The sequence below is a fragment of the Phyllopteryx taeniolatus genome, chromosome 19, assembly GCF_024500385.1.
Source record: "Phyllopteryx taeniolatus isolate TA_2022b chromosome 19, UOR_Ptae_1.2, whole genome shotgun sequence".
In the NCBI taxonomy this organism is placed as follows: Eukaryota; Metazoa; Chordata; class Actinopteri; order Syngnathiformes; family Syngnathidae; genus Phyllopteryx; species Phyllopteryx taeniolatus.
In genome coordinates, this window is record NC_084520.1 from 15477983 (window position 1) to 15490656 (window position 12674).

General features: G+C 42.3%; 1 protein-coding gene and 1 long non-coding RNA gene across 3 annotated transcripts; one reads left to right on the forward strand and one right to left on the reverse strand.

The window, feature by feature from the left end:
• Positions 1-405: 405 nt before the first annotated feature.
• On the reverse strand, positions 406-12067 carry si:rp71-1c10.7 (tumor necrosis factor receptor superfamily member 12A). 2 transcript variants are annotated; one of them, XM_061755533.1, is made up of 6 exons: positions 11074-12067; positions 10934-10981; positions 2606-2702; positions 2296-2439; positions 1857-1905; positions 406-661 (listed from the first exon to the last, which is right to left on the reverse strand). In XM_061755533.1, the coding sequence occupies exons 1-5, from the start codon at positions 11137-11139 to the stop codon at positions 1865-1867; spliced, it is 396 nt and encodes a 131-aa protein (XP_061611517.1). In that variant the 5' UTR covers positions 11140-12067; the 3' UTR covers positions 406-661; positions 1857-1864. The 2 variants fall into 2 exon arrangements, with proteins under 2 accessions (XP_061611517.1, XP_061611518.1); XM_061755534.1 differs by lacking the exons at positions 10934-10981; positions 11074-12067 and adding an exon at positions 9167-9446 and having other exon boundaries at positions 2604-2702.
• LOC133469014 (uncharacterized) lies at positions 8989-12585 on the forward strand. The gene is made up of 2 exons (XR_009785602.1): positions 8989-9093; positions 12060-12585. It is a non-coding gene; the product is annotated as an uncharacterized LOC133469014 (long non-coding RNA).
• The last annotated feature ends 89 nt before the right edge of the window (positions 12586-12674 follow it).

A 12674-nucleotide genomic window follows, 5' to 3' on the forward strand; every position in this document is an offset into this window, starting at 1 on the left:
TTTAAGAAAAAAGCAAAAAAAAACAAAAACAAAACAAGAGTCAGTATTTCTATGTGAAGTGATGATGTGATAGCTTGCCTCCGCCTCCAAACACTACAATACACGAGTACGCCGTCGTTCCCTCATCCGACTCGAAGTTTGCGTATGTAATGTGCGGTTTTGTCGGCGGGAGCCGCAGTAACAGTGCACGATTGTCTCGAGGGAAGACGTTTCACCTAAACAGTAGCTACATTCAAACAGACCACCCGCCGTATTGTGCCCCCCGACAGTGTGTCCCGCCCGCTCACCTCGTCGTACTTTACATACATTCGTCGGAACATTCGTGATAACGTAACGGGCCCGCCCGGGCGACTTTTTCAGGGGTCCGGATGTTCGTTCTGCCAGGGGGGGGGGGGGGGGGGGGGGGGGGGGGGGGGGGGGAAGCATTCAAAAGCACCCTAGCGTGTCGTCGCTATTCCTACACTTTTAAATACGTTTCGAACAAGAAAGCGTGTCCTTGTTGTCAGGAGAAAGCCTGCGGTGGCTCAAGTCAGTCAGAGTGCACGGGAGACGGTCCGGACGGGAGGCTCCCCGGGTCGGGCCGGGCCGGGCCTCGTGGGGGGCACGCGGTCGCCGCTCGCTTGGGTCTGTCACGTGGGTTTGTTTCCAGAGGAAGACGAGGCTGCCGAGGACAAAAAACGCCCACCGCTTAGTTAGCACGTACGTGAAAAATGGATCATCATGCGTTTTACAGCTTCAAATCGGACAGATGGGCCAGGAGGTCCGAGAAAAAAAAATCATAATAATCTAAAATGTGTATGTAAAATATACTTTCTTTGAATAATAATGCAGACTAATTTTTATATATATATATCAATAAGATAATGTATAATTCATAGTTCATTATACTTAATAAAGCAATAATGTAATAAAATATTTTAAATGTCAAAAGATTGTATTATTTGGTATATATTATTAAAGATTTTGTTATTTAGTATGTTTAAGATTTTCTTAATATTTACAATAAATGATTTGAATAAGATGAATTAATAGACAATAAAATTCATGAATACTTTTTAATGAATCAGTTGTCGGAGAAAAATGGTCAGTGACTGCAACAAATACATTTATATGAATATGAATATGTATTGAGTAAATGTATTATGCTTGGGTTGGCTGGCGACCAGTTCAGGGTGTACCCGGCTTCTCGCCCGAAGATAGCTGGGATAGGCGACCCGCGTGAGGATAAAGCGGTGCAGAAAATGGATCAATGTATTGCGTATAGTTCATGTCATATTTCATTCACAAATTATTGAATAAAAGACTTTTAAAATGTTAGTCTGTATGTAAAAAAAATGTTTGGTATTTTTTTTATTTAAAATATTTAATAATAATATGGAAACGGAATTTAATATTTTAATGAATTAAATGAATAAATAAATTATAGAATAAATAATTTCAAGTTTTTAACTATTAGATCTAACAAAATATTTATTTGACTATTGTAATAATAAATTCATTATATTTATTCACCAATTAATACTATAGACAACAATTGAATAGTTTATTTTAATAGTAAAAAAAATTGGTGCTTTTTATATATAATTATTTAACCACAATTAACCAATTATTTAATAAATTACATGTTAAAAGTACATAAAACTATTTTACTACATTTTTTTTGTTCACAGTAAATCAAAATTATTTGAAGAGATAAATGACAAAAAGTACAAATACTAACAAATTTTAGGGGGGAAATTAATACCAAATTAATGCAGAAAATATTATTGGACTCTTGCTAATGTAAATGCCCTAGTTGGCCCGACCTTGGTTTACATCACATTTAATATGGTCGCATCTTTGAAAAGTAGACTCACTGAAAGGTTTAAGCTTGATAAAGTGGCCCTGCCGTTTCTTCAATCGGCTCTGTGGGGAAAAAAAGAAAAGAAGAAAGCAGAGTCAGGGAAAGTTTGGGCACAATGAAACCGCGCATGCTCGCGCTTACTACAATTCACTCACACGAGACGTTTGCATCACTTTTATTATTGAACGTCACTCAAATAAATAACGCTGGCACGGTTGAAACCGCATGCTGGCACTATACGTCGCTGGCATCGATAGAGAAACAAAGACATATTCCTTGTAGTAGATAAAGGCTCGTTTTTTTGGAACAATTCAGTGAAATTTCATCAGTTTCCACTGCACACGTGATGATTTCTCACGACAAAGTGGTTGGGAATCATTAAATATCATTAAAAAAATGTTTTAAAAAAATCATAAAATGTTTTTAAAAAGCCCAAACAAATAACGTTGTACCTCGTAGAGGAAGTTTGTGCGACTTGCGCCGATGCAGCATGACCCCGATGATGAGGGCGGCGCCCACCAGCACCACGGCCAGCACCGAGAAGCTGCTGATGGCCGCCAGCTTCCACGCGTCCGACGACTCTTCCACCAGTTTGCCTGCGGTGCAAAAAAAAAAAACGTTCAAAGTTGGACAGCGACGAAAACAAACGTTACAAAATCCAAGATTGGCTCTTAATACAGAAAAGTCGATTTGATTTATGAAACATAGTGGAGCGAAAGTGAAATTCGCCAGAAATCTGAACAAGAAAGTGACGTCTCACACGTGTTGCACGACGGCGTCTTGGGGTACTGCTTGCACGATGCGCACGGCACGCAAACGTCCAGGTCGGAATTCCAGAATTCCGAGACGCCGCACTGACCTGCGCGCAGGGGGAAAAAAACACACACATCAACTTCCTGTGTATGTATCTTTTTTCTTTTTTTTTTTTTTAAAATGATTCTCCACAAGACAAAATTACACTGTAGCAATTGGGTGAAGATGGTGATTTTCTTTCTAGTGTGTGTATGCAGCGTTAAAATAAAACAACAACAACAAAAAAGGAAAATGCAAGCACGAGACCCAAAAAGATTCCATTTAACTGCGAGGGAGCCATGCGAACTGTTTGGGGCCGGATGTTGTGAATTTCGCTGCCCCCATCTCAGAAGTTCTCTCGTAATAAGTCGTTTTCTTCCGGCAACACAAAAGCCCGTAAGTTGGGGCACCACTGAAGTGCGGTTTCGCGCAATGTCCGCCAGACATGACTAAGAGCCCCGAATGTGATTTTCGTGGAATGTCATCTGGCGCAGAGTTGGGCGCCGCTACAAAATCCCGCTCCAAAAAACATCCCACTCGTCAAAAGTCGACGAGAACGCGTGAGCGGCTTTGTGGGTGGGAAAGTCTTTGGTGTGGCGCTGATGCAAGAGACAGACTGAGCGGGTAACTCGGTTTGTGTGTGTGTGTGTGTGTGTCTGTCTGCAGAGCAGGATGTGTTTGCACAAAGCGCTTCCTTGGGATTGTTTGTGTGTCTTCCAGAGAATAAACGAATGTGTCTGTCAGGAAGATGAAAACAAGATGGTGGTTTCGGGAAAACGCTTCCTTCCCGCTGCGCACACAATGGAAGGCTTCGTTTGTTTTCATGACAGTCACACAAGATGAGAGCGCTTCAATGTGTGCCCCCGCCCGCGCCCCACGTGGGAGAACCTCCTCACGGGACAACCCTTCACATTAATTAAACACTTTCAATAGTTCATCATTGAAAATATTTTCTAATAATTAGTACATATTTTTATTCCTTTTAATGTGTTATATTTTAAAACAATATTTATTTATTATGAAATATCAGTTTTATTTATTTTTACAAACAGTTTAGCATAATAATTTGAACATAATGAATCATTTTAGTTATTTTTATTCATTTTCAACCTTTATTTTTCATTCATTCGCGAACATTTTTAATTACTAATGTAGTTTTGAATATTTTAAATTGTTAATTTGAATGTTTTTATTAATCATATGACATTTAAAATCTTTGTCATTTATGTATTTATTTATCTCAATTTATTTGTAAATATTTGACAATTATTAAGTATTAAGTATACTTATATTCAAGTATAGTGTAAAAACAAAAATAATTGTAAAAATCTCTACCTCTTAGTATTATAATAATCACAGAACGAAAACTGAAAATAGCAAGTCCCAGATGCTTTGCCTTTTAAAAATGTTAATTTTGAGAGGAGTTTCTAATATTTTGTCCTCTCGTGTAGCCCAATAAGGTAAACCAAACTATTACAATAATACAATTCCACATCACTACGCCACATCTCCAATAATACCCCCAAAAATAATAATAAATGAATATTGCACTGTTATCCAAATACGTTGTGTTCCGGTGAGTGTGTTGTATAACAATAGGAAGATGTTGCAGATGGAAAAAAAGAAAGAAAAAACTAAGCAAAACTATTTGTCATGGCGATAAGAGCGACCAAACAATAGGCTCTCGTGTCACTGGAGCTTACGTCATCCTTCCTGACTCGCGGATTTACAACGCGACTTGTTCCCTTTTCGGCACCACAAAGATAAGAAAACCACCTATTGACATATTAATGTCATCTATGATTCGGGTTTTATGGGAAAAAGGCCCACTTTAGACGAATTTGTAATATGACGTGAAGCCGAGTTGTTTATTACAATCATCTTGACAGAAAAAAATATGTCTTTGATTCTTGCTTATTTGTCACTCCCAGCTGAAGTTGACACAAAAACTGACAAAAAAAAACAAAAGATAATTGAAGAATTCTATGTTTGAACAGCAAAACGTTCAACCGAACCATATACGTCATTTCGTCTCATGGAAGTCCACTATATTGATGCTAAGATTGAATGCAAAACAGCACAGATGGGCTAACAGAAATGAGCATGGACGTTGGTGTAATTATAAACCGTCAAACAACTGCTACTTTAACACACGCGGCGCAGCGACTCATGCAAACTGAGCGTGAGACGTGACAAAAACGACGGCGCCATTAAAGGACAGTAATGCCCTCGCATGCGGGCAAGGACAGCCGCAGTCGCCGGCGCACTTTCAGCCGCTCATTGAACGGGACAGTTTCATTTGTTGTGACCAAGCTCAATTTACTTGTACGCTGCTAACTTCACTTACGATACAATCGCAGGCGTGTATTCTTTATCCTCTGCAAAGAACGACTCATATTGCTGCAGCTTACGAAGCAGTTGTGATTGTCTTTGTGTATGTACATATACGTGGGTGGCCAAGGTGCACACACCAGAAGGAGCAGCACCTTGTCCATTGAATTGAAGTAAAAAAAAAATAAAATGTGGCAAAAAGTGTTTCTTTACATTCTACTTCATTCTGTCATGACTGTACATTTTCATACAGTACAATTACAAACTTTTTTTTTTTTTTTTTTTTTTCATAGGCTGGACCAGATTAACAGCATTTTCCTTCATTTCAATGGGGAAAGACGATTTCAGATACGCCTGTTTTGAGTCCAATTAAAGATGTAAGGCACCCACTGTATGTGCGTCGGCTCAAAAAAACGGTGGTGAAACATTTCACTCGTCAACCAGTTCAGAGCGAAATTCATGCATGAATTTGGGCACACAAACAGTGTGAAACTCAAAGCTAGTATTTTAAATGGCATGTTGCTTTCATTTCAAGTAAGTAGTCCCAACCACAACAAAACACACGCACACACGCAGAACACAGTTTTTCCAACCGAAAGACGGCACCTGCTCGTAAATCAGCCGTCAATTGAAGACTGAGGATGAGGCTCGGGTCACATGACTGCGCCAGAGCGCCAGTGACTCATCGGGCGGCCTTGGGACACAGCAACAATGTGTCGCTGCTCGTTTTGCCTCACTGGTAACGTAGTTGTCCTACTACTATGTTTTCCTACTAGTGAGGACAAAGTGAGCTAGAACATGGACCTATAGCTGGTTCTTAAGGGTAAGGATTAAATCAAGTAGTACGTTTTTTTTGTTGTTTCTCCCCCCCCCACAACTCTCTGATATTTTAACTCAATCAATAGTAGGGTAATTACATAGTTACTAGTGTGGCAAAACTACTAGTGACCACTTTGGTGCAGCAAATAGGGTCCAGGGCCTGCTAGTTGATCGTAGTCGTGTTACTAGTGCAGCACAGTGAGGTTTAACGGCGGTGGCACACGCAGAAGAAGAACGCAGGGAATGCCCAAGGTCAGCGCCAAGCGGCGTGCGTGGGCGCGACCCTCAACTGACCCCGTGTCCTTCAAAGCGCGTCTGCACCGCAACATGTCGCCACACGGCGAGCGGCGACGGCGCGAGCGCATCGCGCGTGTACACGTTAACGACGTTGTGGTTTTTCTGTCGAGCATGTGAAATCTGGCGGCGCTTTTCGCATTCCTGACGTTGGGGAGTCTCATTTAGGCCGGCTCGGAGTCTTTTTGGGTGTGGGGATGTTGCGTTTTGTCATAAAACAGACGGGGGCGGGCCAGCAGCTGATATCCAGATGTCGGAGATGGCCTCGCAGTGGTCGACTCGCATTCGTGTTTAGAGAGGCGGTGAGCACACGCGCACGCGCACACACACACACACACACACACGAGCGACTCTTGAAAGCATCAGGAAATGATCTGAAAACGAGCAGTGTTTTTATATTAACTCAGCCTGGTGTCCTCCGCTGGGATTCAACACAAACCCTTAGTAAAACAACTCTACTAAACTCTTTGTATTAAGTAAACTTACAGCGCATTGCTCAAGTACCGAGCACATCTTGTTGCTACACTTGGAAGTTGGACTATTTTATGTTGAATAAAGCCTCTTCTCACAATAAAAGTTTTTTTTGTTTTTTTTTTTTTAAACATTTCATGTAGCAATTTTTTTTAGGGGCGCGACGCCAATTTGCCCTCCCCACGATGTGTGGAGTTTGCATGTTCTCCCCCGTGCCTGCGTGGGTTTTCTCCGGGCACTCCGGTTTCCTCCCACATCCCAAAGACATGCGTTAATTGGAGGCTCTAAATTGCCCGTAGGTGTGAATGTGAGTGCGAATGGTTTGTTTGTTTATGTGTGCCCTGCGATTGGCTGGCAACCAGTTCAGGGTGTACCCCGCCTCCTGCCCGACGATAGCTGGGATAGGCTCCAGTACGCCCGCGACCCTTGTGAGGAGAAGCGGCTCTGAAAATGGATGGATGGTTGTCAGTGACATGGATGGGTAAAGAGGGAGGGATGGAAATAGACAGATTAGATTAGGAGATAGATAGATAGATAGATAGATAGATAGATAGATAGATAGATAGATAGATAGATAGATAGATAGATAGATAGATAGATAGATAGATAGATAGATAGATAGATAGATAGATAGATTTGTTTGAAGCCACCCACTTTTCAAGTGAGCAAAAGTATTGGAACATATGACTGATTGGCGTTTCTAGTTGGTCAGGTGCTGCCTTTTAAATTGATTGCACCCACATTAGATAGTGCTTGTTTTTTTGGTTTGGGTTTCACCTGTGAAAACTGCATTTGCTGTTAAGCCAACATGAAGACCAGAGAGCTGTCTATGCGAGAAAAGCAAACCATTTTGAGAGAAGAGGGAAAATCGATCAGAGCTATTGCACAAACATAGCCAATACAACAGGAGCTTCCCTCAATTGCTCAGTCATTCACAAGCAAAGATGGGGCGAGGTTCACCTCTTTGTGAACAAGTGCGTGAGAAAATAGTCGGAACAGTTTCAGGACAATGTTCGTCAACGTACAATTGCAAGGGATTTAGGGATTTCATCAGCTACGGTCCATAATATCATCAAAAGGTTCAGAGAATCTGGAGAAATCACTGCATGCAAGCGGCAAGGCCGAAAACCAACATTGAATGCCCGTGACCTTTGATCCCTCAAGCGGCACTGCATCAAAAACGGATGTAAAGGATATCGCCACATGTGCTCAGGAACACTTCAGAAAACCAATGTCAGTAAATACAGTTCGGCGCTACATCCGTAAGTGCAACTTCAAACTCTGCTATGCAAAGCAAAAGCCATTTATCAACAACACCCAGAAACGCCGCCGGCTTCTCTGGGCCCGAGCTCATCTAGGATGGACTGACGCAAAGTGGAAAAGTGTTCTGTGGTCCGACGAGTCCACATTTCAAATTGTTTTGGGAAATTGTGGACGTCGTGTCCTCCGGACTGTTATGGACGCAAAGTTCAAAAGCCAGCATCTGTGATGGTATGGGGCTGTGTTAGTGCTAATGGCATGGGTAACTTACACATCTGTGAAGGCACCATTAATGCTGAATGGTACATACAGGTTTTGGAGAAACATATGCTGCCATCCAAGCAACGTCCTTTTCATGGATGCCCCTGCTTATTTCAGCAAGACAATGCCAAACCACATTCTGCACGTGTTACAACAGCGTGGCTTCGTAGTAAAAGAGTGCGGGTACTAGACTGGCCTGCCTGCAGTCCAGAGCCGTCTCCCATTGAAAATGTGTGGCGCGTTATTAAGCGTAAAATACGACAACCGAGACTCCGGACTGTTGAACAGCTGAAGCTGTACATCAAGCAAGAATGGGAAAGAATTCCACCAACAAAGCTTCAACAATTTGTGTCCTCAGTTCCCAAACGTTTATTGAATGTTGTTGAAAAAAAAAAGGTGATGTAACACAGTGGTAAACATGACCCTGTCCCAGTTTTTTGGGAACGTGTTGCAGCCACAAAGTTAATGATTAGTTGCTAAAAACAATCATGTTTATCAGTTTGAACATGAAATATCATGTCTTTGTAGTGTATTCAATTCAATATAGGTTGAACATGATTTGCAAATCATTGTATTCTGTTTTTATTTATGTTTAAGACAACGTCCCAACTTCATTGGAATTGGGGTTGTAATATCTGTTCCAATACATTCGCTCCCTTGAAAAGTGGTTGGCTTCAAACAAAAAGGTGCTCTGTCCTGAGTTGTTCAGCACATCTCGATGTAAACACCATGTAATGAGCGGTGGAATTCTGAACTTTTGTCTCATTTTCATCTTTTGATCCGAAACCCAAAAGTCTTCAGTACACAACAAAAACAAAGGAACTGACGTTGCCGTTCCAATACTTCTGGAGGGGACTGCGGATCGATAGATACCTAGCAACGACTCTTTCCTTCCTCTCCTCCCCGAGCAGTGGTGTGTTTGTGCGGGGTGGACCGAGGCGGAGGGTCGGTGCATGTGGCGGACGATGGGCGCCTGAAATCAGGGCATCGGAATGCGGAACCGGTCTAAACTACGTCAGCCGGTAAAGGAAGCGCTTATCACACACACACACACACACACACAAAAAGATCTTAAATTAGACAAACCAAACTTACTTTTTTGTGCGCACACGCCGTGGAAAGCGCTCAGCAACGCCACGAAAAATCCGCAAATAGCGCATAAAGCGTGGGAGTCCATCGTGTGTAAGAGTGCACGCGCGCTCGATGCACACCTTCCACAATAAAAAAACAAAAATATAATTATATATAAATATATATGTATATATAATAATTTAAAAAAATACAACTAGTAAAAGTTGACGTGAAGAGCGACGAGCGCGCGGTGGTCGTCAGCATGGAAAAGTGAACATCACGGAATGACTCACCGGGACCACTGTGCTCCGTGTTTTTAACACACTGCACACACACCCACGCTCGCTCACAACACACGCACACACACACATACATACACGCACACACCATGAGTCATTTCCTATCCACTCCACATTGCTCCACTTCACTCAGGAAACTCCACCAGTGGACTTTTTCTCATCTTTTCCCACATATTCTACACGCACACAACATCCTAGTGGACACACAACCGCACACACGCGCTTCAACTTTTAAACTTCTTTTGAAAGTATGATTTGAACATATTTTACACACGGGGGAGCGAGAGAGTGTGAGTCCTTGTAGTCTGGATTCAATCGTGTTCTCATTGTTATTACCACGCCTGACGACGTCATCCCCGCTGACTGCCAACAACACAGACGCGCGCGCGCACGCACGCAGTGCAGAACAAACGCTCATGCAAGTTAACAGAAAACAAACAAACAAACAAACAAACAAAAACAACCTGATGACATCCAATGGAGCCACCAGCAACGTACTTTTTTGAGAAAAACTTCAATAATATAATACATTTCTGGAGCATTTTGGAACACCTCACAGGGACGGCGCTGTGTGTTAGTGGTTAGCACGTCCGCCTCACAGTTCTGAGGTTCAGGGTTCGAATCTGGGATCTTCCCGTGTGGAGTTTGTATGTTCTTTCTCCCACATTCCAAAAACGTGCATGTTAGTATCGAAGATTAAATTGTTTATTGGTGTTAACGAGGGATGGGCGAGTACAGATACCGGCTTTACTTCAAGGTACCGGGTAGTTGTATTAGGCTGCCGAAACCAGCCACCGATACTAGCAAAAAAACCAAAACCTAATCGAGTAAGTCCTCCTTGTCAGTAGTTGGCGCTACATCGCAGCGATTTGACAGATCATCAAAAAAATCATGCGCGTTGAGAAAGAAAAAAACAAAAAGTATATACATCGGAGCCCCGCATATTTGCGGTTCAGCACCCGCAAAGTCACCTGTTGCCTCATTTTTGTTTCAAATTCCAGAAAAAGAAATTGGGGGAGGGGGAACCATGCAACCCTTACTTGCAGAAAGGCTGTATTTCCCTGACTCATTCAATAATTTCAGACACTCGTATCTAAATGCATTATATGTTTGAAGATAATTGAAACGTGCAAAGTCTGAGAACTACGTCGCGCTGAATTGTGGATAAACTCACTTGACATACTTGGCGTACTGTTGTTACACCCCGAGCAATTATACATTTGTGTTTCTGCCATTATAACCAGCCCCCTAAGTGAAACCATAAGTACAATGTGGCTTGTGACGAAAACAAGTTTGACGCCCCTGCGCTCGGAGAGCGCTGCGCAAAAATCCTGAATTAAAAAAGACAAAAATAATAATAATAGTGTGACCTTCTCACTTTGGAAGATGTGAGTGTCCCTGACGCAGAGTGGTGGTGTTATGAGCGTCTGGTGGTAGGGTGTAGCCTCCTGCAGCAGTGCAAAAAAATGCAATAACAACACGGCGAACTCACGGCTGCTCCGCTCGTCTCGTCACTGCTCACAGCTTTCACTCGGAACATCTGGAGGTGTGCGACACCAGAAGGGTCATTCAGGCCTGCTTCAAAAGCAACCCACATTGTAAAATTTGCTCCATGAATTTGTAGTCACTTACTCCCAACAGTCTAGTCTCTTCGTTTCGTAGTGTTTCTCTTGGCTCCGCTGTTAGATCTGAACACATGAATGCGTTTAATAGTCAGTCATCATTTCGTCACTGTCGGGCGGAAACCTCGTATGTCCAAATGTGGCCAATTTCATATTTGTTTTCCCCCCACCAAATCGATGCTGTGGTTCCGCCCCCATGTCAGCTGTTATCTTTCCTGTATTACTAGCAAATTTAAAGTGTTAAAATAGCTCGAGAACAAATCTATTAAGTCTCTTGTATTGTCTGAGAAGTGTTGTCAAACTGCCTCTTCCCCCACTCCACGGGAGCCGTGTGGCATTATGTCCCCTCAAGATTGGAAGTCTGGATGTTTTTTAGACAATGAGTGAGCCTATTTTGTTAAAAACGGATCACCGTAACACTTCGATGCAGAAGGAAAGTAACAAAGTGTGCGCAGATTCATTTCCGCCAGCTCCTCGTCTTATTTATTACAACGCTCATGGCTTAAAAATCTTTGTGAGTTTGGAAAGATGATGTAACCGTGTTGGCAATGAGTCCCACCATTTTAATCAAGGACAGCGTAATAAAGTAGCAATTTTTTTTAGTGTGTTAGATTAGCGATTCAACATGATCTGGGCATGGTGTTGTTCTGATGCACGTTATACGATAGCAATACATGGTATAATACCAACTTGTGTGCGATAACTCAAGCAAATGTCGTTTTTTTTTTTTTTATTTTATTCCGTGATGTAGATGTGATTCCAAAATGTTTGCTGTTATGTTGTGTTATTGTAAAGTATAGCTTGTTTGCATAATTGTGACATGATAGTGGTGCTATTAAGAGGTGGAAGTCCCAGGTACCAAAGGCACAAGCTAAACCAGTTTCATCACAGGTTTTTGTTTTTTTTTCCTCGCCGACATTATAACAAAGTCTCCTGGAACGTTTATCTAACTGTTCCCAAATGCTGAATTAACTCTTTTTTTCCCTCTCTGTGGAGTCTGGAATCGTTCCTGCACAACATGGTGCGAACTGCCTTTCCCACAAGTTCTAACGTCAAACAGACGCGAGCCAACCTCCCGGCAAACGTTCACATCGTCGGACAAGCGGGAGGAGGAGGAAAAAGGAGTCTCATTGCATTAATGACGCCTGAAGAATGTCCTCGCGCAGATGTTTTTCTACTCGACCTTTAGGACGACCTGGAGCTGCGCAACGGCCGCCCATATGTGCTGACTTTCCACTGCTGTGATTTCATACTGTAATGAGCCACTATAAGCTGCAGATGTTGTGTCAAACTCGCCGAGGGGCACCATGGCAACGGGATGAACACACACATACACGGTAACAAAAGCGTGAAACAAAAACATGCACACAAACAACACGAAAAATATATATCCATGCGCATACACATTCACACACACAAAAATAACGCAAACATACATTACACGAAACACAACAACACACACTAGAGTAACAAAACAACAAAGCATGCACGCACAGAAACAATCACAAACCACACTCACACACAACTAAAAAACACGCACACAGAAACACGCACAATGGAGAGGGCATGCACGCACAGAGAAGCACAAAACATACAGAAACACAACAGAGT